Source organism: Charadrius vociferus, unplaced genomic scaffold (assembly GCF_000708025.1).
Source record: "Charadrius vociferus isolate BGI_N301 unplaced genomic scaffold, ASM70802v2 scaffold105, whole genome shotgun sequence".
In the NCBI taxonomy this organism is placed as follows: domain Eukaryota; kingdom Metazoa; phylum Chordata; class Aves; order Charadriiformes; family Charadriidae; genus Charadrius; species Charadrius vociferus.
In genome coordinates this window covers 2,502,799-2,530,481 of record NW_009648543.1, presented here as the reverse complement: position 1 = coordinate 2,530,481, position 27,683 = coordinate 2,502,799, and the positions used below count along the sequence as shown (strand labels likewise).

The following is a 27,683-nucleotide window of genomic DNA, read 5'->3' as shown; positions in this document are numbered from 1 at the left end:
CTGGCCTTCTACCAAAACTGAAAATAAAACTTTAAACTACAGATTTTATGAAGAAGAATTCATCTGTTTATTTGCTAATGTATTTTGGAAAAGGGGAGATGACAGAAGGATAGAGGAAGGAATTAAAAGCGCCATAGCCTTTAAAATTTTTAAAACTACTGTTAAAGGCCCAAACCATGTAGCAATAGAAATTTTCTGGAAAAGATCTTGGTTACTGAGCACATATCAAAAAAGACAACAAGTAAAGTAGAAAGAGAATGGCAAAAAAGAGCCCTTTAAAACCGAAGGTAGAAATGTAGGAAAACTGGAATGAGCAAGTGATCAGAAATTAATTCCATTTCCTTCACCCCCTGTGGTATCAACCCAGATGAAACACAAAACTAGAAACTTCAGTATAGACAAACTGTATTTGAATATTTTGTGAATGCTCTACTATGATAAACATAACTCTGATCATCAGTTTCAGGTATGTATTTCTTTTCTCCATAGTTGCTTTCCGCAAAACAGTTTGTCATCAAGAGCAGGAAAATATATTTACCAGTAACGCCTGAGCTCCTAACACTGAGTATCTCAGGCAAATATGAAGTACAGGTGAGTCTGTAGCATCTGCTGGTAGAAAAAGTGGCCACCTTGTCAAGTTTGACTACTAAGCACTTGAACTCCATTAGCCTCATCATATGATGGTTCAGGGAGCAATGGAAACCGTGCCAAAGAATGCAGGATCACTTTGAACATCTTGAACATGAGAAGCTGATTATGAGTATTTGTACGGACGTTTATTGGCAGATACTTTCCACCCTCTCAGTAATAAATCCAAGCAGTTTCTGTTTACTATCGAAGGATGTCTCTCTGTGTGGCAAATTACTCTAGACAGTTTATATTGCACAATAAGGCAATATGAATTCCCTTATGGTTAAAAAGGGCACCCTTCTGTCTAAATTTGAAAAATGCATTCAAATAAACTATAAGCCAATGTTTTCCAGATGCCAGAATATTGTCACATAATTCTTTCTGTAAGCAGAATAGCACGGAGCCAATACATCCATCCTTCTGTTCAAAAGATCCACGGGGAAAAGAGATACATGCATCAAAAGCCAAGCCAAAAAGTAGCTCTACGGCTACTTGAATAATAAATGTGCCTCAGAATTTCAATTTCTAAAATGTTCGTGTTAACTCTTCAGTTTTTTAACTAGAAAATTGGTTTTTCTTTTCAACATATTACTAGATCTTGAAATATTATACACCAAAAAATTATAAGTGGGATTTTAAAACTCATTCTTCCAGGCCCTATCAATTAACTGTATTAATTGCCATAGATTTTCAATGGTTCTATTAATTGCCATTTGCTTCTTTGCAATGGTACATCTACCCTGGATATTTTTTAGCTATTAACCATGTTAATAGAAGATCTACATGCTAAAACATTACCATTTCAGAACAGATGGTTGATAGGAACGTATCATCATTCTGCTCCGTGGTGATACTGCAATTATCAAATACCGCCTATTTTAGAGTTTCTGCTACTGGTATTTATTTTACTTATGTCCTTATTTCAAACATACGGAGATCTTCTTTGACAGCAAAATACACTAGGGCTTGAACTGGTGACAGGCAGAGCTGTAAGTAAAACAGATCACTTAAGCACACTGTTGAGAACATGGCCTCCAGTGTTCAAAAGTATATACATCACAGGACAATCTTGCAAACACTAACATTGAAGTCACTAAGAGAAAAAGCTGTATACACTGCACTCTTTCAATCTATTTTAAACATAGAAATACAAAAACATTATAATGAACACACTTTTGATTTTCTCACAGGTGTTGAGCGGGATGCAATCTTCATTTTGCTGTATAGCGGTGGTACTCAAATGATACTTGCTGTATGTTTCATCCTGGCCTTGGTGCAACTATAATTCAGCATGGCTAAACTACAGAGAAGTAGATACAGATTGTACAGGATGGTAACTTCCACTGGAAAACCGGGTTCATTGCTCCTACAGATGTGCCTTTTCCTAGCCTCCATTTGGGAGCTCAGTTTTTCTCTCAGTTATTTGCATAATCATCTGAAACAGTCTAGTATTTCTCTGGGGGTGGCTTGTAGTGATGCGGATGATGTTGCTTCAGATGAGGTCCTAAACAAAAGAATAGGAAAATGTGCACACATCAGACCCTGAATATGTAACACCATCATTTATCTGTACTAAAAAGTCTTCACAGGGCCTTCAGCTGGCAATCCTTCAGCTTGTAAGTGAAATGCCTGTGCTGACAACTATGTGCATGTTCAGTCCAGACAGCTTCAGTGACTGCGAAAGGACAAAAGGATTCAAGCAGACGAATCTTGGACTAATTCATTATGGTTTTTGTTGAGCTTTGCAACATTGAGTTGTACTTTTCAGAAACTTATAAAATGCTGGAAATGGCCATTAAGAGGTTTGCACTATTTTAGAAATATGATCAGGCTCTAGCCATGTCGCACTGAATGCACCCAGAAAAATCTGATCTTGAAAGCTCAGCAATCCCAGGCCTAGGTAGTACTTGGAGGAGAGACCATCTTTGAATCCCAAGTGCTACAGGCATAAGCCAAAGAGCTGTGGTGGGATGAACGGCAAATGTCAGATCACAGAAACTGAATGAGAGGAAGACTGCATTTGCTTTCACCGTTGCTGATAGGCAGTTATGGGGGGGAAAACCCCAGTATTTTCATGTGTCTTAAATCCATGGAATGCTACTGGAACCAATAGGCTTGGTTCCTCTAAGGAACTTAGGAACTTCCTCTAAGGTTCCTCTAAGGTTCCTCTAAGGCTTGAGCTAACTGTTTACATGTGGAGGACTGAAGTTCTGTAACACGTAACCACATGTCAAAATGGGGTACTACTTACTGTGGGGTGAAAATGGAGGCAGGTCGGGTGTTCGGAACGATTTTATCGTAGCTGGCCCTTCCCCACCAGTTGTCAGCACTTGAACTTCCAAGCGGTACAGCATCGATGGCCTCAGATTGGGCACAGTAAGTACATAATGATCCTAAAAATAAATCAATCACATTAATTCTCAGAGTATCTAAAAACAAAACGCAGTTAATCTACTCACACAAAACAGTGGTTTAAACAGGTTCTGCCACTCTCAGCATCCACAAATTATTTTCTTAGAATCCTATCAAAAGGGTTTAATGTATGCATCACTTTGTGCAGAGGGTTTGTTTTGAACTTTTTGCTTGCCATTGCCTTTGAGCATATTTTTTTACCATAATGTTATGGTTTCATGTGTAAGAGGTCCAAGTTGTTCCTCACTGTTCTTGAAAATGGATGACGCGCTGATCATTAAAAAAAAAATAAAACATTTTTAACTCCCTAATAATTCTTTTTAACAAATACGTTCATCATGTAATCTTGTTTTTATTTGGGATCTTTCTGTGAATTCCACTAATTGGTAAGTTAATTCATGGCAATTCATAGGTCTGGCTCCCTGCTGCAGCTAGTGAAAATAAGTGTGGCTACACAGATTTTGGCATACTTGTACCAATTACACCATGAGAATCTGCCCTTCTGTTCTTAATGCCATATTTGGCATGATGGCCCCAATTTTCACTGCTCCATACCTTGCGTGGTCACTTACACCTGTGAAAAATAATTTCAGAGTAAGTTTATAAATGCTCCCAAATGGGAATATGTCTGACTAAAGACTAAAGAGCATTTAGAAATCAAAAGTCCTGAGTCACTTTATTCTAAGCTGAAAAGGACCAGTCCTGGGAAGGGGACAGCAGGGCAGTGATGCCGGACAGTGCAGGCACAGTGTCCTCCTGCCACCAGCCAGGCTGGGCCAGCCAGGAATTTGCAGGGCAAGTTCCTCCGGCTGGCACTGCACCCTGTGCCATGTGGGGGAACCTCAGTGGGCTGTGGGAACAACTGATAATTTGCTGTTACTGCCAGAGCAGACAGTAAAGGGGAAAGGAGAAAGAAAAAAGGTAGGGGGAAACGTCTAGTATTACTGCCAACTTAGCACATATTCTGAGATGGGGCTGCTCTGAATAGATGCTGCTGAAGCTGTTCCACCTCGTATAACATGCTGAACAGGTAGGCAAGAGAGAGGAGTGCGCACATCACATTCATACACTCACTCTGCCCATTCAGGTGCTCCCCCAGCAGCTGGGACCTGTGGGTTTCAGCCCCCATTATGTAAATACTAAATTTTTGTCAGTCAGAGGCTACCAATGAGAATGAGTCAATGATTCTCACGGTAAAATACCCTACATTCTCATGCTTTCTGAGAGGTAGGAGATACTGTTCCAGCTCAAACCAGAGTTTTCTTAACCAGTTGCCATAAATAGACAGATACACATAGTGATAAATAATTAAATAAAAGGAATCTCCAGACTCAAAGATAAACAAAGATTAAAAATGAAAGCATAACACAATACAAAGGAGTGTTTTAAATAAAACTTTATATATATTTCAGACCTAACTGAACCAAAAGCTTAAAAAAAGGAATAGAAATTCTGAATAAAACATACACCTGCTCCTAATAAAAAAGATGGAAACTGAAGTGAAAAGTAACATCTCATGTTCTGAAACTTTGCTTATCATTGTGTGGAAGGAGTTGTTTGCAGCCAAAGGTTTGTGAGTGAGTAACCACTTCAGGTAATCTTGCAACGTGTCCTGCTGAAGAGACCAAGGCTGTATCTGCTCCATCCTTCTGCTCTGGACTGTGGGTCGAGCTTTGAGTGAATTGCTGCACATCACACCGCGCTGTAACAAAAGAGCTCCACACATTGCGTGGTAGCTTGCTCCATAGTTTTAAAGCATCCGTGGCCAAATTTGTTGCTCTCCTCCATAACAACAGGCTTTGAAACACGGGTGACCTAGCCTTAGGGCAGTCTGCTCAGAATTAAGACGGAATGGTGAGAACCTTGCCTTGGATTTGTGGAAAGCGCGTTAAATGTAAGATGTGTCCAACAAAACATTTTACGCATTCTTTGATGAAACAAATGCTGTGAAAAGATTTTCAGCCAGCTCTGCTCTAGACACAATTGCCTGATTCACTTCCCTGAAGTGAAAGAAAAGATTCCCAACGTTTTTAGCTGCCTTTGGATCAAGGCCAACTGCATAAGCCCTTTGATGACTTTGGTGTACCTGGCAACACAGTCTGAATGAAGTGGTCTTCACCTACCTCTGCCAGAGGAGGAAATGAAATAGCAAAGGCCATCTTAAAGCAAATAGGGGGAAGAATTCACCTTGTTAATTTTCACACTTCCAGTAAAGAGGGAGATCTAGTTCTACTTTAAATTATTTGTCTGTCGGACAATGGTGCATACTGTACTGGCAGAGGGGGAAGTGATTTTTATTTTTCTTAGAGCGATGAGTGACTCAAGGGAAGAGAAAATTCTCTTAAATCCATCAACTTGGACATCAAATAATTAATAAAACTATAGTAACCGTCAAGTTGAATAGCCTGATCATCAAAAGAATATAAAAACTATCTATTGCCACACAGATGATCTTTTCCTCCCTTCAGGCATTTCTCAGACAATGGTTGCTAATTTGACAATTGGGAACATCAAAATGTTTGATGTGTCATCAAGAAGAGTAGCTGTGCTTTGTTTCTCCAGCAAGGAGGAAAAATTAAGCACTTCCTGCTCTGACTTGCCTGCAGAGCCAGAGAACGCTATGTGTGACATCTGCATCACCACCAAACATTAAAAATAGGCCACATACGCGCACACTTACGAAGCTGCTAGCAAAGGAAAGTAACAAACAACTTACTGCTGGCAGTATCTGTGACTGCGAAATGATGCTGTTGGGTAAGCTGTTCTGCCGGCTTTCTGTGGTTACTTCTGCCCAAGTGACTTGAAACCCTGTCATGGGCTGGTGAAGGTCTGCCTTAGATATCTTCCAGGAAAAATGACCAGTGATGTTACCTTCCTGGACAATGAAAGACGCAGATAGATTCTCGGGTTTGGCCAACACTTTGGGTAGAACTGGCACTATAAATTTGGAAAGCAAAAAGATAAGCTAAACTTTGAGAGATAAAGTTCAATAATGTTAATTTAGTTCCACAAATCAAGGTCAGACAGAGCTCTCTTTCTAGTGTTACCCAGGATCTTGCCAGCTTTCTGTCATTGCATTTTCAGTGTTAATCAAAGCCTATCTTTGATATATTCCATTAGCATTTTGTGCCAAATTTAAACTTCGAATCAAATCCTGTCAGCTGCAGGCAACAGAAAGGAAAGCCTATGGCATGTAAAGGCTTAAGTGCCTCATTCACAGGCAATCCTCCTGCTGCTTCTCTGTATTTCAGAATACCTGAGCTCCGGTTTTCAATTTTGGGACCACAAGAAAACCCACAGGATGGCACAGAACTCCATGAAGCAGGAAAAAAGTAAAATTCATGCTCTAAAACTGTAGCACAAGTTAACAGGGGCACTCCGATTAGGGGAAACGTATGCCTTGAGTTGCAGTTGCCCAGGAATAAGGTTGCAAGGCTGGAAACTGTCAGGAGGGGCGGTCAGGAAATGGCAATGGTGGCCAGCAGGACTCTGAGGTGACCCATGAAGCACAGGAGTATCCTTGGGGACAGCAGGGACGCAAAGTGGCAGGTCCACCCTCTAGCTGAAGAGAGAGGTTTCCAGACACGGCTGTGCAAAGCCATGGTTGACCTGACCTAGTGCTGACAACAGCCCTGGTTCAAGCGAGCGGATGGACTAGCTGACCCCAGGGCTCCATATCAGCCAACATCTTCACGATTCTGCAATATTCCATAACCCTCTAGCTATACCCACTGTTGTGGCAACACTGTAAAAGGTATAAGACTTCCTTTATTTGTTATTTGAGACAAGAATTAACCTAAACAATATCAAACTGAAAAAGCAGCTTGCATCAACAGGAAAACATTCAAAAGATGGGTTATGCCAGTGTAATTATGCTTACAGTAATCATCTGTCAATATAATGAATATAAATGGAAAACTGTTCCTTCTTACAAAAATAAAAACTGTTTAATAACAAATGTCATCATACATTTACAAACAGTCCAAATTATCACCTAATTGACAAAACAGTAACGCGGTAGCCAAAATCTATATTTTAGTATAGTCTTTTAGTGAAATTTTCACATATGCATTAGTTGTGGTTTTAATTGTTCTGGATATTTCATTTCCCACTTTAAAATTGTTTTTAAAGACACTTTCTGGTGATTATGAATGCATTTGAAACTATTTGGCTACTTCTCCAGATCATGACTTACCTCCTTCAGCCGGACAATTAATGTGCTTGTGGTTTTTTTCTTTAAATGCAGAGCAAGGTGGGGTAACAAAGAAAATACTCTCAGCCTTAAAACGACCTTTAGATTTTGCAGGCAAAACAGTTACTTTATATTTGCATGAAAATGACAGGTCCTTCAGAATCATGTAGTTTTCCTAGAAGAAAAACAAAAAGATCACATGTTGCAAATAGACTTCTCAAAAAAAAAAAAAAAAGTTGAAGAATAAGGTAGGCACAAGATGAAAAGTTTTCTCCAATAAAATATTTTCCTGATATGTTTAACACGTGTCATCATGGCTTCTACTCAGAGAACAAAGCAAACAAGCAAACATTGCCTATGTTATAATTATTTTCAGTAGCAAAATATATTAGTGTGGTATTTGGATATGTCCTTCAATTCTACGGAGTTCCTTCACCTCGCTGCATCAAAGCAACTGGCTTCTAACATTTAGAACAGTCTCTGTGACATGGGGGTAGCAATGTGAGGATGTAAATGTTAATCGAATTAAATAAATGTAAGAAAGCTGAGTTAAGCTGCCGTAAATGACAGGCTACATCTACATTCAACTTTTTAAAAGTGCATTCAAAGTCCATCATGGCATTATGGATCCATTTCCTTCCACTTTAGTACCTTAACTGCTTCTACCTTATCAGGAAGAAAAGCTCCACAGCTGAACTGAAAAGCACAATTCTCTGTTTAAAGGCAATGACGGGAGAAGAAAACTTTACACAAAGTGTCCTGCTAAATTCTTACTGTTGTTTAAAGCACTTTTGAAAATCACAGCCAGAAAGCTTTAGCACAAGTCATATATGAGAAAAAAATGTGTGTGTGGTGGTGGTTTTTTTTATGGGAAAATGTCCATTAATACCTTACTGGCTAACGTCAGAAGTCTTTCACTGCCTTTTAGATATCTACTTCCTGTCAGAATCACTAATTTCCAGCATTCTTCTGCATAACTCCCTTTATTGTTAATCCCAAACTGAATTAGTCTAACCTTCACTTGGAAGGTCATTTTCGATGGGATACAGAGATTCGGCTGAGAACAGACTTGACTCCTCGCCTTCCACCTGTTCGTACAGTGCTCTAGTAGGCTTGACTCCTGCTTAAAGTTGTGACAACTATTTTTATTTATTATGACAGGGCCTAAATGCTCAACACTGGAAACGTAAGGCCTTTATCCACCCTGACCTATCATATCCAGAACCAAATCTTTTGTAGCATCGACTTTATTCTCTTTGCTTGCAATTATTTTCTTCCTCAAAAGAAACACAGTTTTCCAAAGTAGATTGGACCAATTACCATAAAATGATTGAGAGGAAATAAATTAACTAATCCCACAATGCATTTGGGCAGATGTACGAAGAGTCTTTTCTGACCTCTAGTGGAAATAAACTTCAATGTTAACTTTCTCCTATCTGCGACGTGCATAACTTGAAATATTGGGACTGATGATAACATGATGTCACAATCATTTTTTTAATCCACCTCTAATATTTGCTTTGCTGACCCCATGAAGCAGTAAATCTTACAAGCTAACAGCCTTCTATATGAGAAATGATGTCGTTTGATTTACTCTACTTTTACATGCCATTAACTCCATTGAACTAATCCAGTAGTATAGGTCAGGGTAAGAAGAGAAGGTGAATTGTGATTTCTTCCATTCTCCATAACCCACTAAATCAATTCTTCTGCACCAATCACATTACTGTGTTGTTCAAATAATGTGTTACAGAGATGGATGGCACTAGATTGTCAACAAATTGAGTACAAAAAATTGCCACTGCAATATATATTTGGGCGGACATGTACTTACACAGAGCTTTTCTCCTTATCTGATATCTGTCCGACTTCCAGATTTAATGTCTAATATTTTTCACCTACGGTCCCTTTTTCTTATACTGTTATTCTCCTCAGGGTTGTGAAACCCACCTGCATGTCTAAAAGAAAACCTAGTTCATTAATTACTATTATTACTGTTCAGTATTTGCACTGTGCTAGAGTCCTACGGTACTAATTATAGATAAAGCTCCATGTTCTATATGCTGTAGAAATATATAAGCACTTAGCTAAGAAGTTTGTTTGCCTACTCTTGTTTTCTGAATAACACCGACAAAAAAAAAAAAAAAAAGACTTTAGCCTAGCGTGGCTTAAACAAAACCTCAACAACAAAACCCAAAATAGTCCAGTGTCTGAGGGAACTGGAGTTGTTTAGCCTGGAGAAAAGGAGGCTGAGGGGAGACCTTATCGCTCTCTACAGCTACCTGAAAGGAGGTTGGAGAGAGGTGGGGGTCAACCTCTTCTCCCAATTAACAAATGATACGACAAGAGAAAATGGCCTCAAGTTATGCCAGAGGAGGTTTAGATTGGATATTAGGAAAAATTTCTTCACTGAAAGTGTTATCAAACATTGGAACAGGCTCCCCAGGGAAGTGGTGGAATCGCCACCCCTGGAGGTATTTAAAAGACTTGTCGGTGTGGTGCTTGGGGACATGGTTTAGTAGTGGTTTTGGCAGTGTCAGGTTGATGGTTGGACTTGATGATCTTAAAGGTCCCTTCCAACCTAGACGATTCCATGATTCTATGATTTTGCCAGAGAGGAACATAAAAAAAGAAACATTCTTACTTATCTATGAAACATGGTATAAAGGATACTGTGTTGTTACAGAACCACCCTTTCTTTTGCTGCTTAGCAGCTTTCCAGAGACAAGCATAAGGCTGAGTGGAGACTTACGTAAGTCAGCTCAGTTACTTTCCCAAGTCCTTTGGTGTCATTATGCGCACAGGACTCCAGTAACCAGTGCACTTGGAATTGATTCATGCTGATATCTAAATGAGACAAAAAGAGAAAAAAAGACATTTATAATTATGCTTTCACCATTGCAACTTTTCTGGCTTCTCTGAATAAAAATAGAAGGAGTTTTAAGTATCGTAGTCGGTAGTTCCTCATTTGTTCCTAAGCATCCTTCAATAGAATGGAGAAAATATTATACACTTACATAATTTAAACCTTATATCAGCTAATGGAGATAACTTTAAAAATAGTGAATTGGCATTTTCACATGTGTAAGCATATACTGCTTACATTTTTTAAAAAATCGAGCATTTAAATTGAGTGTTAAAAAAATCTCAATGCTGCTACTTCTAAACATCCTGCAAATGACAGAAATGACTTTGTGTCAAATGCCTGTGACTGTTTATACTGTCAGAGCATCGCAATACTGCTGCCTGGCACTGCTTGAGAAATCTGTGCCTGAAGACATCTGAAAATGTCTGTAAATCCCTGAGCTCTTTCAGAATATATCATAAGACCTGTTCAGCGTCTGTCCGAATAAAATTCTAGTCTTGACTCTTAGGAGCGATACCAAAGGCTTGAGTTTGCTCCCATTTAAATCAACAACAAAACTTGCTGCAGTATCAATAGTACAAGCTTTCGATCTATTTCCAGCTCTTCTAGCTTCTTGTCTAATACTGATTGCATAAGGAAGCAAAACAAAGCAGAATAAAGAATTAGACAAAAGAAGAAAAACTCATCAGGTACTGCACATACATCCTGTCATTTTTCTGGATTTAGCTCTCTTCTATCTTTGTACAGGGGATGCAAAATTATGCCTGTTATTTTTAATTAGCTTGGTATGATATAGCCACTAATGCCAAGTGCCTGATTGTGGGTTTCAGGAGGAAAAACAAATACCTTTGATGCCTTTAAGGGCCGATCTGTCATTAGTCTGCTATGAGCAATTTGAATGCAGAAGGGAAGGATTGTAAGCTAAAAAGAAAGTAAGTAGTGTCTGAAACTAGTTCAAATGGTATTCTGGTAAAAAGACTGATTAGAAGCTCCTTGAAATAGATTTTTCCAGCAGCTATCTTCATAACAACATCCATGCTAATTACTTGTGTGATTTCTTTGGAAACCCAACATTTTTTTACTTTTTTATTTCAAAAAGAAATCTATGAAGAATTAACTTGCTGCCTTGTGACTGTTCCCTTTCATTTAAAAATAAAGAAAGAAATAGATGTGCTTTCACTTGCCTCTGAGTTGCTGGGCTTTCTCACTTGATGTGCCTATTGGATGAAGACACAAACCCACAGTGCCTTTGTAAGTAGGTTTCATCTGATTTTGTCTCTTCCAGTTCACTCAATTATTGCCTATCACCTGCTTGCACCCCTCTCCTGGGGCAAATAAACAAAACACCTAGCTTCTTGGGATCTGAAAACTTTGTGCTGCTATGTTAATCGTGCTATATTAATGATGTACACTCTGTGCCAATTAACCACAGTGAATCTGTTATTGATTGTATACTATCTGATAATCACAACTTATTATTTTAATCTACATGTAAGGTGGACTGCTCTTTGTAAAGCTACAAACTGGCTATTTTCACTTATAATAACTTTCACTGGCAATCCATAAATAAATCACTCTCTCTTTGGTAGAGATTATCCAAGCTAATTAAGTCTTGCCATTATCGAGCCACCAAGAACTGGATAAGACAGGAAGGTCACTGCATATCACTACATGGGCAACTGGGGAAAGATAAATCTGAAACATCAAGAGCTTACAACAGCTCAGCATCCACATATATCAGTATAGAGATTTACTAAACCTCTGTTCAGAAATGTAATTAAACAGGTTATAACCCAAGATATTTGGTAGTTTCAGCTCCTGGCACAGTAGAATTCTGTTTAGATTTTATCGCAGCTCCACTTTCATTCCTTATGTGAGCTTCTGCTCTCAGGCAGTTCTTTTCTTCCTTCCTACTTCTCCTCTCCTGTACTAGCAAACCCTTGGTAACCCATTCATACACAGCTGTGGTTTCTGATAACCTCTCTATTTGAGCTAGAAATTCAGGAAGAGGTTAAAAAAGTTATTTCATTTCCTATCAACTTGGACTTTAAATGTAGGATTAAGTTTTTTAATAAATTTAATTTCAGAATTTTTTATTTAAACAAAATGAAAAAATGAAACATATTTGATAGTGCTCACATCTGGTATTCTGATAAGAACCTATACTGAAAAGACAGGATTTCTTTCTTTTCAGTGAGTATGTAATTAAAGTTATTTCAAAAGGTTTTTGCACACATATATAAAAGTACATCAACAACTATAAACTGGAATGTATCAGGATAGCACTAAGTTTATCTAAAACTTTTTGTTAGAACAGGCCTTTTTGACTTCCCTAAACTTTTATCTCAAGACTAAAACTTCTTTAGTTCTCATCTCTACCTTTGTGATTGCTGTTATCTAAAAGATTTCTTCTATGGAGAAGGACCTAGTAGTCCTGGTGGACAAGTTGACCATGAGCCAGCAATGTGCCCTTGTGGCCGACAAGGCCAATGGCATCCTGGGGTGGACTACAAAGAGTGTGGCTAGCAGGTCAAGGGATGTCATCCTCCCTCTCTACTCTGCCCTGGTGAGGCCACATCTGGAGTACCGTGTCCAGTTCTGGGCTGCCCGGTTCAAGAAAGACAAGGAACTATTGGAGAGAGTCCAGTGGTGGACTACGAAGATGATCGAGGGACTGGAGCACCTCTGTTATGAGGAAAGGCTGAGAAACCTGAGTCTGTTTAGCCTGCAGAAGAAAAGACTGAGAGGGGATCTCATCAATGCTTTTAAATATCTAAAGGGCAGGTGCCAAGAGGATGGGGCCAGACTCTTTTCCATGGTGCCCAGCAATGGGACAAGGGCAATGAGCACAAACTGGAAATTCTATCTCAACATAAGGAAAAACTTCTTTACTTTGAGGGTAGTGGAGCACTGGAACAGGCTGCCCAGAGAGGTTGTAGAGTCTCCTTCTCTGGAGACATTCAAAACCCGCCTGGATGCATTCCTGTCCAACCTGCCGTAGGTGACCCTGCTTTAGCAGGGGGTTGGACTAGATGATTTCCGAAGGTCCCTTCCAACCCCTACCATTCTGTGATTCTGTGATTAGAACATAAGCATGTTAATTGCTTTTTGTTAAAAAGAAGAATGTAAAAACAATTGGCAACAATAAAACCAACTTTCTCGTTTTAAAAAATCTATCCTATCAGGGTCTAAAGCCCGAGTAATTTGTGTTGCAAAATGGAAATATAATAGGGAAGTAGCTCCTACTGAAGACAGAAACTTTTTAAAAATGAGGGAAAGGTGAGACATTTTGTGATTAAATAAAGCAAGAAGCATGAAAAAATCAAAGTGCATGTGCATGCATGAAGTAGGCGTATTAAATAAAGATACTGATTTAGAAATTATCTTAAATTTTTTAAAAGCAAAAGGATATGAGATGTATGAAATGATCTAAAAAGCCACATGAGAGACTTCAAAAAAAACTGGTAAAAAATGCATTTGTTTTACAAAGTTGCTCATAAAGCTCATGGCTCTAGAGCTGTTTTTTTTATGCAATATTATAAATCTGATTTTGTGTTTTCAGCACATGCAAAAGAAAAACTTCTCCCAACCTTCCTTTCAGCAATATACACTCTTCTAGGGAGATCACTACCATAATTTTATTTAGATTTTTGTTTTCAGCTGTCCATTACAAACTCAGTGGTAGGTACTGGACCAGTGATCCAAGCTGCAGTATAGCTGAATGTCAGCCACTACCACCGAAGCTAATGGCTCTGAATTAAGCCCAGCTAAAATTAATGCATTGTAACCCACAGCCACATCTTTTTCTGACAAGTCATTTGAGTAGTTAATACTGACAGAATATCCCGTATCTAATGTGACTGATTTTGGCCAGTTTTATTAGAATGCCCTGTCATCCCTTCTAGAATAGGTACGTAAGGCTAAAAAGAAACTGCCAGACTCCTTCAGTCTGGTTCCCTGATATTTCAGATGTCACATTATAAAGCCTTTTTTGTATATAATCAATCTCCTTCTTAATAGTTTGGAGTTTTCATGATTCTGTACTTCGAATTATACGTCTTTATAAAGCTTTATAACTTCATTACTCTCGTGGTTAGAAAGTATACCATTTAACACTAAAAAGACTGATGCTTGCACAAACAGTAAGCATTCATCTCTCCCAGAACTCAAAATATTTCTATAGAAACATTGAACTTGAAGGACATACTAAGTGGTAGCACTCATCTGAGCAGCTCTAAGCTTGTGAAATTGGTCAACATAATAATCATTTAAGTAAGAACTTCTTAAAGTACTGTTGCAGCAGAGAGCGTACTCAAACAATTGCTTTTCGTCTCAAGCTTCTTTACAAAGAAAAAAAAAAGCAAACGAGAAAAATTACTTTAAAAATCCCTGTAAAGTTATTGTCATGGACATGACCTTCAGTTGCTTAAGCAAAAGATTTCTTGATGTTTCAGACAGATGCACAAAACTAATCCTCCCAAATAAACTAGTAGCTAATGGTAATTATTTTGGCTATGATTTTTAATGTCAATTTTCTGAAGTATAAAATGAGTTCCTAGCCTTAAGAAAACATTCCTACACAGACATCACATGAGCGTGTTCTTAAAATTCCACATATGCTTAGCTGTTTTACTGAACAAGGGTATGCAGCCAACTTTGTTGGACAGAAATCTTAAATCTCTAACTAGAAATGCATTGCTCACGGGATGCTCTAAAGCATGTTGAAAAGATGATTCCCTTCATCCTGTGTTTCACCCAAAGAAGCCTTTAACTCCACAGGAGTGTCTCCACAAAGCTCTCTCTCCGTTGATTGTGTTTATGAAGATGTTCTTCATCAGATTTATCTTATTCCTCCCCCTCGCCAACCTAGACTCTTTAGTTCCATTTCAATTAAAATAAATATATTTCAGATTTTTTCTGGGGGGGAAATGCACATTTATTTTCTCCCTTTAATCTGTAAAAGCAGCTCAAAACCCCACTAATGCCAATGCCAAATGCATCTGTTTGCCACTTTGAAAACTTCAAGTTCATATGCACAATTTAATCATCTTAGATTGAAAAGTTTTGCTTAAAGTACTGCAACATATCCTAAGTCAAGGCTGCATGATGGGTAACAGGAATACCCTAGGCCTACATCCTACATTTGCTAAATCTCATCATCTCCCCACACAATTTGAAGCTCGAGATCCGTTCAGAAAAATCACCCAACACAATGATAATGGTAATGGTCTCTGCTGTAAAAGTACTTCAGCTCTAGAATTGTATATTATTCTGTTTGATGGGTGGTTGGTGGATGATTGGCCTTTACAATTTGGTATAAAAATGCCAATTAATGCCAGCTGTGACAGCACTATTATGCAGGCAACCAAATTACAAAAAAATGTTAAAAAAAAAAATCAAATGGTATGTGCTGGAAAACAAGATTTCAGAGCAGACACATTCAACAACAGCAGCTCAAATTAAGGTTTAATTACAATAAAAATGTCTGGCATCAATAAACACAGTAACATCAAGATGATTTCTGTATCGTGACAGGATCTGAAGCAATCTGAAGCAGTATCTGATAGATTTTCCCATTAGAACAAAATATGGTTAAAAAGTAAAGATTATAAAATAAGACATACTTATATGAAAAACTTTACCTGGCAGCATATAAGTATTAATTTAATATAAATAAAAATCATATGTCGAACTAGTATTTCAGTAAAAAAGGAAACGGTGTTCTGTATTTTTTGTTCTGTATTTTTTTACCTCAGCAAACTGACTCCCTCCAAAGTATATACATATAATTGAAATGCTAACTATGTCAAAAGGAGTTGTTATCAAAGTTTGGAAGACAATTAGCCATATGTAAACCTGCTGCCTTCATTCAAACCTAACTTTTCTTCAAACAGAATGCCATAAGGAGACCGAAATTTCTCTGAAGTTCTTCAGCAAGAAAATTAGTGAAAGAATTTGTTCTGCATGCAGCTAAACCTTTGGATTTATTATAAATCGTTAAATCTGATATTTCATAGAGCATACTGCAATGATTATTTGTGACTGGCCACATGGTTTTTGTTTTTCTCCTCATACTGGGGGGTTAATCTTCCAAGCTTCTGAGCACTCTGGCCCTGATTCAACAAAGCACTTAAGCATATGAGCAGTCGTGTTGACTTCAATAGTTAAGAGGGGCTAATGGATCAGGCCAGAAAGTTTAGTAACCACCAAGATCAAGACACGAATGACCATACAAACTATAGGTAAAAGATGGTCTTGAACATATCTTTGATTGTCTTAGATGAGCAGGAAGAAGGAAATATAGCAAAATTAAGTAATTTCCTTTCTGGATCATATGTCTTGCAGCATTACTGCTCTAAAAATAGGCTATAGCAAGGGGTAAAGATTTTGTATTTAATATCGCAGCACAGAGCAGAATCTGCTCAGGGCACATGAAGTGCATGTCTCAGTATCTACAAGCTTGACTAATTTTTACTACGGCTAAGTTATGTAGGATTTTGGGGGGCTCTGTATAAATCCTGTGTCAAACAACACAAAAATATTTATCTCATCGTATTGAATGGCAAAGCTGTGCTATGGTGAATGTAAAAGTAACAATAGTAAATGGTGAAAATTATGATGCCTTGCATAAAGAAAAACATTTTATCATCTCTCAAGTGCCCAAAGATGTCTACAAGTGAAAGGCTTCCTGGAGAAATGTTCCTGCCCTATATTCTCCCAGTATGCAACCCTTGATACACCTTTACAACTGTGGAACTAATACAACACAGCACTGCTTCCAGCCCACTGTTCTGGCAGAAGGATGAGCAGCATTGTTTGCTTTGCAGCGTAACCTCCCTCTATTTCCACACCAAGAACTATTGCGCAAATAGTGGAGGTAGAGTATAATGAAGTATCTTCTGCTCTCTCAGGCTTGTGTTCGTCTGTTTATCAGGCCACCATTTCTCTCCATGTCAGCACAGAGTTCTACAATATGCAAGTTTCCATAAACACATTTTTGCTAAAACTCAGTAGTTGGAGAGGTCTTAAAAAATACGCAGGGAAGGCTTAAATACGGGCAAAATCCAAGTCAATAAAAGAAGCAGTGTTATGTACTACCAGTTGCTTCAGTTTTGAAGACATGATTAGTATAAAGCAATCCACATGCTATTTACTGCATTGTAATAACAGCATGACTGAAGAACAGTTAGAGAAGGAATACTTCAGCATACTGCAGAGAAGCAAAACATGATCTCAGTCGGTACCTGATCATAACGTTTATTTATTCAAATATGAGTTCACATGCCATTCCATGCCTCTCTGAATCCTGGCATTGCTTACCAACATTTGAAATCTGAAGCTAATGATAGGACAAGAAATAAAGCTGTACTAACAAGTGTTATTTTACTTATTGTGGTTTAGCAAATGCAAAGTGAGATTTCAGTCTTGGAATACATAGGCAAACACAATTTACCTTCAGCTAATAATAAAATACTGCACTGATATGCTAATGTATTGTGAGACTTCCTGCACTCCTCTTTTCCCTGTAAAAACTATGTTGTTGATGTGTGCTGTCTCAGGCATTTTAGATACATTCTCTTAAAAAAAATGAAATGAAAACAGCTCCTGCTCTTCAGCTGCCTGTGCATTGATTCACCCAGTGGTATAAAAAAAAGAAAAAAAAAACACCAAAGCGTCAAATGTTTGGTTATGAAATTCATGGTATTCATGACACCTCTGAGAAAAAGAACTTTTTAATAATCACCTATTCAAGCAGTATGATTAAAATAAACACCAAACCCCTCAGTTGACATTTAAACTTTATTCAATAAACACTTCCTAACAAAGCAAACTATACTGTTTCCTGCTCTTACATGGAATATAAGCAGTATCGTTTAAATCAAAAGATTTTGTTTCTCACATTATGCCATTTAAAACAAACTTTATTTCTATAGAACTCATTCCTTGCATAATACAATGATAAGCCTTTCCAGAAATGATATTAACAATTAGTGTGTAATTTAAAGACAGGCCTGAGCCACAGTATTTGTGTCCGTATCTAGACCTAGGAAGCCTCAAGGTTTAAAGATGTTTATATTAAGGGGTTTAAGTTTGGGATCATCTCTAAGATGGATTACCTCTACCCTCGCTCCTTTTCCCCCACACAACATCCTATACAAAGTGAGTTCATCAGTATCTCATTCTGGTTTTCTATTATAAGGAAATCTGCCTCTTGTAAGCTCCAAGTCTCACAATAGCTGCTTGTAGCCTGAACAGAAGCTTCCTACATTACTGCCTCATATAGCCAGATTTTCAAAGGTATCTAAGCATCCAAAAACTGCACCTAATGAAAAAGAAAAAAAAAAAACAAACAAGTCCAAGGCTTGCTATGGTTATGCATCTACTGAAAATGTCACTTTATGTACTTTATCATTAACTTTAACCTTCCATGTAACTTTGACATTAATTTAGGTGGGGAGGGTATGTTGAGGGTAGGTAATCTGGGAGTCCTTCCCAGTTCCAGAGTCAAGGTACAGACCCATCTTACCCCTAACTCCACAGTGGAAGGAGATGCAGAGATGCATCTGCTACTCCCTTCTTTCTCATACCCCAGGCAAAAGCCGTACGGGTGGGTTTGCATGAGTGTACAATGCTCCATCAAGTTCTAAAACCGGACTTTCACGGTATGCATCATGGCAAGCCATATCAGGATGTTGCTTTGCTGAACTGTTATTCATAAAGTCAATGGCATTAATATGCAGTTTCTAAATTTGCAGTTTAAGACTATTGAGCCTACAAGAAAAAAAAAAAACAAAAACAAACCAAACAGAGGGAAAACAGGTTAAATCTCTAAACTAAAAATCATGTGCGTACAGACAGGGTGAACAGAGCTTGACTGTTTTCTGTGTCTCAAATGTAAGAATTGGTACCCAAATGAAGCTAGAAGAAGTGGTTTAAAAAAAAAAAAAACAAAACTTCATAGAACAAGCACTTAAAACTCTGGAACCCCATAACTCAGGATGTTTCAGATGTCCAAAATTTGCGTGACACTATTGGGACACTGGATATTATCATAGAAGAGAAATGCATCAGAAGTGAATAAATAAAATGAAATTACATTGGGCTCAGGAAGTCCCATGAACTAAAAGTTGTCTGAAGCTGGGACAATAATCTGCAGAAGTATCATTACATGCTTGCACTATTCTCATGTTCCTTTGAATTTATTTCTGGCCACTGACAAGAACAGAATATCTGGTGGGATGGACCTTTGGTCTATATTCAGTTTATGGTTATGGGAGTAAAAGCAATTGGGGTTTAAGAACTCAATTGGAAGAGGGCAGGTTTGGATTAAACATTAGGAAGAAGTTTTTCACTTTAGGAGTGGTAAGGCACTGGAACAGGTTGCCCAGAGAGGTTGTTGAGGCCCCATCCCTGGAGGTGTTCAAGGCCAGGTTGGACTTGGCCCTGGGCAACCTGGTCTAGTAGGAAGTGTCCCTGCCCATGGCAGAGAGGTTGGAACTCAATGATCTTCAAGGTCCTTTCCAACCTAAACCATTCTATGATTCTATTCATCAGCTGCATACATGTGACATCTTTAAATTTAGATTATAATTTCAGCGTCAGATAACCTTTTTTGGTGTCTTTCCCTCCAACTTCAGCTACTCATTCAAATAGTCCAGTTCCCTTCCCTGTCTGTAGTGTTTATGCAATGTATTTTATGCCTTATAAATTATTATATATTATATATTAATATATATATTAATTAGCCTTGTAAACAAGGCTAATTAAACAATACAGGTTAAAAAGAGACATATGGGGGAAAATGGACCCAATTTACAAGAGGACACTTGTTAGTTTAAACCACCTTCACCATGAGCACAATGACTTGCTGCTGATAGTCTAACCTTCCCTGGATCATAAGCTAAATATTTTACTTCAGAAGTTAGGCAGGCTAAGAGAGCACTCGTGAGCAGTTATTACCCCATAGCAGATGAAAAGTATTTTGCTAAACTGCAGTACCTCAGTATCTTTTTACTGGTAGGATTGTTCCAGTTATGGTAGTGTAAGCATATAAGGCAAAGTTTTGACTGAATGTGACTTACATTCAGTGATACAGTTTAGGGAAAGGATGGGGAAGAATTGGATGGTAAAAAGCTTGCCATTTTATCCTCCAGTTATTCAGGCTGCCTAACAACAGACATTGCCATTGACAATCTTAGTGACACTATATATATATGCATATATATAAATTTGTGTATTTGTTGTTAAAATAATTAACTTTATAGGTTGTGGTAATACTCAAGAAATGTAGAAAATTGTACTGGGTTAAAAATAAAGATACTGGTTTTGAAAACATATTTTTTCCCAAAGTATTAAAAATCAGGTAAAAGTTTATTTATAAGTTGCCCAGTTAATTTTTTCAATACCTTGAAGTGAGTTAAGTCTTGATAAATGATTTCACAATGCAATATTGCATGTTTATCTGCAGTCTGACTGCAGGTACTCATCCCACATAATGATGGTCTATCTTTGGACTGCACTCATAGACCTGGTAATTTGCAATTACATTTCTATTTGATCTTGTAATGTAACTTCAAAAGAAATCAAGCTTAAATTTGTATTTGGTTATTAAGTTTAAGAGTAAAAAGAAGACTTCTTTTAAATACATAAATTAAGTCAAATTAAATAGTCTTTCACAATTACTAAAGGTGTTCTGGAGTATAATTCAGGTCATACTGAAGGTTTGTGAACAGCATACGCTATGTAATTTTTAAAATGAAGCAATAAGTGGATCAACCGTACAAAGTTTTAGAACTAGTCTGATGAATGTTCTGGACCAAACCAGCCCAGTCCAGCCCCAATCTGCCCTCAACAGACATCAGTGGGTGCCTGCTAAGCAAAATCAATCTTCTGTGCTGCCTGAGCTCTGGGACCACAACAGGTAGTTCTGATTTGGCTTCTGATAATTTGATTTCCTGGTAGACTTTGAATCAGTTCCAACTACATTTCTGGGACTAATCGTTGGACAGACTTACCCCTAAGTCTATCACACCAAGAACTTTAACCACCTACCCTGAAAGGTTTGGAAATGAGTGAAAGACCTTTAGTAATGGTTTTCTGTTGTTCCTGTAGAAACATGAAGAAATGCAGTAAGCTGTGCCCTTGAAAAGACTCCCCAGTATTGTCCCATTTGCAAGGGAGATGCCACTGAGGTTGCCCCTATTGTAAATGCCATTTTAAAACTTTACTATTTGTCCCACTAACAAATTGCACAGTATTTGAGAAGTTGCCCACTATCTGATCTACCAAGCTATATTATTTCTTGATGTTTTTCATGACTCCCACCAGCAATGTTGTAAGTATTGTTAGCACAATTTGGACATAAACCAACCAGTCCAAGTCCTGTAGTCAGTTTATAAGGTACAACTGGAGATGGTCAGATGCTCCCCTTTTCAGTCTCTCCAGGCAGCAAAAAGGCAAAGAGATTTTAAAAAACAGCAGTGGAATAACAAAAATTTTATTCCTGGAACTACATTAGGCCTATGTAAGACAAAGTTAGGGAGGAGTAGGAGGATACTTCTGACAGGACGTTCTTTTAACTCCGGAATAATTTCCTACAACAGCTAAAGCTGACAGCATTACCTACCTCCGCAGGCAGGATGCTGGGGAAGCCCATAGGATACAGGCATCTGAGTCAGCTGTAGCACATGTGGAAAAGCAAAATTATGCAATGTCTAATGGTGAATTTCTAAAGAGTTGATCTAGTCAAAGATTCCTGTGCTTGGGGCAAGCTTTACTAATTAAATCCCTAAATACAAATGCACAATATGTGTACACAATCAGCCTCTGCTCAGCCACTGTCTCTGTATTCACATAGAAATATGAGGGAAATATATTGGTGTATACTTCACTATAATTAACAGCAAGGTCTTTTTGTTGAAAGAACCATCTGGACCACAGTGATACGTTCAAGTACAAATATTTTACTGCTTAAATAATTAGAAAATGGCCAGCTGCTCAAACATTGATCTTCCTAGTGCAACAGTTAGTACCAAACTAAATCATTCCTTAGCGTTAAGCAACTACTGCTGAATTCTTTAAAATTACAGCTAGAAACTCCAACCGGCAGTGAAGGGTTTCATTAGCTTCAATGGCACTAGTTCTGTGAGAAAGGACCACAGGATAACATGAGCAAAGCCTTCAATTATTTTAAAACCTGCCATATGAAATACCTTATTGCAAACAAAGAGTCAGCACATACAGTCACTTCATTTATCTCCCTGAACTAAGTGAAAGTTAATTTTGTTTTCCTAAGATCTGGTTTTGAAAGCATTCATGGCAGCTTTCTGCTTGCTCTGCCTTGCCTTGCATTTTATTCTTCCCTGTAATTTAATTCATTATTCTTGTTTGGTTGACTTATCAGACAATGGAAGATTTTTTTGCCTCTCCCTGCCTTAAGTGTTCTTTTTTTTCCTGCTTTAGCATTTACCAGAAACACAAAGAAAGAAGCCTGAAGCCAAGCCTTAATGCATTTTAAATATTTGCCTTTTTAAGCAAAACCAAGGGGCAGATATATTGATTTTACATATCTACAAGTACTTTAGATGTTTAATTTAAACAGGGGATGTAAATGCTCACAGACTTCATTCAAAGAAAAGTGAAGGAAACTAAAGCTTTACCTGAGCAAGGAGAGTTACATTATACTCAAATAACAGGCACTAAGAAAACAGTAGTGGAGGCAGAGTAATGGGTTAGAAAATATTATTGTGACATGTTGCTTTGGAAAGAAATCATCATACTAAATTACATTCAAATATTTTCATGTATTATCATTATTGCAGCAAGTGATGAGAATTGATGCAGTGAGCTCACAAAGAATAGGTTTTTTCCTTCTGCCTATGGGAAATATCTTATTTTCATACCCTGAAGATCACAAATTTGCAGCAACTTGAAGGTTTAACAGCTGAAGTTCAAAACCTCAGTTCTCTATTTGCCAAACCACTGAGGAACAGACAAAACATTAGGATTTTTTTATTTTCACACTTTCGGTCCTGATTACTGCACAAGATACTGAGGATCTTAATTATTCTAAGTAGCTAATCCTTTTAAGTAGGAGGTTCAGAGTGCATCCAGTCTTGGTAATGGATGATACTCTGTGACTCCAGCACCAAGGAGTTAAAAGTGATTCATTTAAGTTGATTCCACTATTGGACAGAAATGGCACATAATTTCTGATTTCACACAGTCAAGGTGGCCAAAAAATCTAGCCACAAGCAAGTTCTTCTTTTCATTTACAAAAGTGGGATTCATGCTGTTTAAGGAACGTACTGTGTTTCTCTAATCCCAGGCCTAAGTCAGAGGCAGCAAGTGAAAGACATTTTCTTCTTTCAGAAAGAAGTTATTGTATTCATATAATTACAATACGCTTTTGTGATGACTCTGTCTAGCAAAATTATGTGCATTTGCTAAGCACCTTGTACTGCTTGAAGTGTGGAGTTATTTTTTGCTAGCATACATCCCGAAGTAAAATTGTCATTGCCGTCATACCAAAGCATTCAAACTGAAAGAGCATTTCAGAAAGAGATTTATTTTAATGTAAAGTCCAGATCCTACATTTCATTCATGCCTCATGCTTACTGAAGCTAATGGGACTTAAGAAATGACACTTGAAGAACAGTCCTAAATAAGTCTTTCCTGCTACCAAACTGTGGCACATTATGATGCATATATATGGAAATAGGATCTTCCATCCACTTACTCAGACTTTAACTCATATACTGTGTTCAGTTTCTGAATACTGATAAGCAATCACTTCTTTACTGTATAATAAAGCCAGTTCACTAATATTTGCAACACCCCCTCTATTGCAGTTGTTGCACAGGATAGAGGTCTGATGCATTCTATCCAGAGGGATGATATAAAACCAAGAGCTTTGGTCCTGATGTCATCATTGTGGTCTTTCACTGGCTTCCTAGAGGCACATCTGCAAATGACACTGAGGAATACATCTTCTTCATAGTAATGCAAAAACTATCTTTGATTGTCAAGAGACATCACCATACATTCTGGAATTCCTAAGGTACATTGCAATAAACTGCTAGGTGCCCTCTGCAGCCCAATATCCCTAAAGGACAAATTCCCTGTCATTCAGAAAACAGCAACAACATCTGTTTTAAGTCCTCCTTACAGAGGACTGAACAACTTGATTTAACTTCAGAGTTCTACTTTGGGCGGATGGTTGGACCAGCTGACTTCCAGAGGTCCCTTCCAACTTATTTAAATTATTCTCTGATTCTGTTCTATTTTGTCCTTTTTAGAGAGAGCACAATGGTTCAAATTCAAAAGGAAAACAATTTCTCAGCTAACAAAGGGATCAATGAAAGTAAAGTGATAACCTAAAACAACCATAGAAACATGTTTGTGTTTCTTAAGTGGTCTGAGACTGCAAGAAATCCACACAAGCCTTTCTTTCTGTTTGCTTCTGTAATATGTGGTGTGGTGTGATGCTACAGTGTTGGGAGGCAGTAAAAAACTCTTCTATACATCTATCTTGGTTTTGGACAGAATTTAAAAGAAATAAATACTCTCAGGTCTAAGTAGAATGGTAGTGCCACTGAATTCAAGAACAGAACAAAAATTTCTAAGCAGCTATTACTATAGAAAATGAGTAACATTCTTACAAAGTGAAAGACTGCTGGTTTAGTAGTTGTTAAAGTTTTCGTTACAGCTAAAAGACACTCTATATGAACATACCATACCGGTTTAAATGTCTTCATCTTAAAAAAAATCCAAAATCTAAATAATGCATTTATTTCATCACCACTGCAACCATCTCGTGTTAGGACCATGAAATCCATCAGTGAAAGTACAAAAAAAAAAAAAAAAAAAAAGAGAATCAAACCAAAGAAAAGATTGCCACAACCAATTCAAATTTTGCTTAATTTACAAATGTCCAACGTATTCAAGCTTGAGACTCATACTTCTTGAATTCTTTTTTATGTCATGGGAACTCTTACCATTATGAATATACTTATTTCACATAGTTTCATGACATTTTCTTAATTTTTATTTGTTTTAAAGTCACACATCCTAATTTAGGACTACAGAAGTGTTGTTTTTAATGGCAAACTACAAAAGAATGACAGCATTACAGCAATCAACAGGGACTGCTGTTTTCACCCACCATGTAGAAGACAAAGAGGTTAATTCCCTGTCAGGAAGGATTTGAACTCCGATTGCCTATCTGCAGTGAAAATAGCCTAGATGCTAGGCCATAGGGTAGGCTGAGGTAAATTCTCTCTCGGTATTTCCTATTATAGTTGCTGCACTCTTATACCTCCTACAACTCCCTAAACACGACTTGAGACAGTGCAGGTCATAAAGGAGAAAGATGCATGGGTACAGTTCCCAATGCAGCTGGCTCCAATAACTGCTGTCTTTCATAAAGACAAGATACAAGACGCAGCCAATATGCTTCTCCTGCTGTGCTCCTTGTACGGTGAAAAAGACTTGCTCTGCAGTAAATTGTCACTAGTAAATTTACAGTCAGTACCTCATCCATGTACTACACAACCTCCAAACTCCTGTAAGAGCTTATAGAAGCTGCTAGCTTCTCGGGAGTAGGCAACCGGCTATATTTCAGTTCCACACGAGGCAATGGCTCTTGCCGAGTTACTGCATATGCTGTCACTCAGAACATAGATATTTTCTTTTTAAAAAAGAAAAGAAAAAAGCAAGTGTGACAAACTGCCATATTCTGCCCCTCTTCATACACCTTTGCTATCACTGTTTCTTCTGTGAGAAAAATGAAGTCAACTTCCACTGCATGGCTGGGGCATATACCTAAACACCCTAGTGCATGTGACAGAGCTTGCTCCCACCACATCACCAAAACGGACCTCTGGGTGTCCCCCTTCTATAACTGGATGCACACAGATTCACACAAGATAAGTCGGCTGTACAGTCAGCAAGTCAGGAACTCAACTGGTCCATCCCTAGCACAAGGTGACAGTATGTAAATTCATGTTAATTTCTAATGGATCTGTGACATATTTGTCTTTGAAGATCTCCAATTGTGGAGATTACACCACTTCCAAACACTGCTATTTCCAAGCTATAAAATATTCCCTGACTTCATTTAATCTTAATTACCTCTTGTCTCAGCCACTATGAGAACGCTGACTACCTTATTTCTTTTTATAGGCATTTATAACTTTTACTACAAATATCACGTCCAGGTACGTAACATTGTGTGGGTTTCAGCTCCAGATTAAATGTCAACATTTAAGTAACCACAGTGTAACAGCTACTTATAAACTCAATATCTAAGTTACCATTACAATTAGAGAACACCTAGTTCAAGATATCTATCTTGGAAGAAGATAAATATTGCTGTCTGGTCATTATTTTTCCTCCGTTAATTATAAAAGTGAATTTCGAAAACTACTTGAAGGCGAATTTCACTAGGGGTGCTGGCATTTTGTTCATAGGGCACATAATCTTTTTTTCTGGAAACAGGCTGGCAAAAAAAGGGCTGCAATTGAATCAATTATTCCACTGGGCTGAATCTTGCCTGAAGACTGTGAGTTGCACAACCCAGCCACAACCTGTGGAAGACATCATAGTCTCTTCGTCTTTCAATCTGGTCCTCATTTTATTCAGCTCAAACTGCTCAGAATTGAACCTCAGCTCACAGAGAGATGTTAGGCATCTCTAAGCTTTCTACAAATGAGTTGCCTAGGCTCCCTTCTGTACTCAGTAAGGAAGAGAGGCATCCCCAGAGAATGATTCAGCTGCTGCGTGTGATGAATTGCTTCAGAAGTCACCTGCTTTTCTTTTTTGACTGTAAAAGGAGCTTGGCCAATGAGTTGACATCTCACTTCCTGAAAGCTAAAGCTTAAGTCTCAAGCTCAGAAAACACAAATCATGCTTCGGATAACCAAAGTCATATTGTTAGGTAATCTTAGTATTCACAATTGAAAATGCCTCAACTTTTATTAAAAGTTTAAATTATCCAGGATTTCCATTAAGTTAGGCAAAAATAAAATATAATGGGGAAAGCTAGAGGAAAGAAAACTAGCATAGCCAAGATAGAGACAAACTTTTAAAATGTTTATGTAGTCAGGTTGAATCAAAGCTTGCAGATTTTAGAGACAAATAAGCATTTGATTTGCAAGTATTTGATATAGCAGGGCTAGAAAGGTAACCATTCAAACAGGCAGGCGCTTTTTTAGAAGCAAAAGTTACCTCTCACAATCCACACCATCCACTGTGACATGTTATGCATAACTGAATGGTTATACAGCCTTTCCTCATTCAGGGTGGTGCTGCATACACCTAAAGCCAAAAGAACTTAAATATTTCTAAATTTATTTGAAAAATTCCAAAAGAAAAGGTAGCCCTTTATTTCAAACAAAAAAATTGAATGGATTTTATACACGTGCTACTGCTACACATGTAGATTGCTCCAAGTTAAAACACTAACAGTGTTAGCACATTCTCAAATAACAGCATATGAACCTGTTATGGCTAAGCTGGAGCAATGTGTAACAATCAATACGCTCCTAGAGGGCAGGAAAGGAAATCCTTTTTTTGATTTCTGTG

General features: G+C 37.9%; 1 protein-coding gene across 1 annotated transcript in view; it reads right to left on the bottom strand.

Annotated features, from left to right (window-relative positions):
• Positions 1-1,860: 1,860 nt before the first annotated feature.
• The window catches only part of KAL1 (Kallmann syndrome 1 sequence), a 131,609-nt gene continuing 105,786 nt past the window's right edge, over positions 1,861-27,683 (bottom strand). Inside the window, exons 14-18 of the mRNA XM_009885964.1 lie at positions 9,987-10,081; positions 7,238-7,409; positions 5,759-5,979; positions 2,882-3,023; positions 1,861-2,134 (exon numbers count right to left, since the gene is read on the bottom strand). Coding sequence (XP_009884266.1) covers positions 2,076-2,134; positions 2,882-3,023; positions 5,759-5,979; positions 7,238-7,409; positions 9,987-10,081 — 689 coding nt within the window. The 3' untranslated portion in view covers positions 1,861-2,075. The remainder of the gene's footprint in view (positions 2,135-2,881; positions 3,024-5,758; positions 5,980-7,237; positions 7,410-9,986; positions 10,082-27,683) is intronic.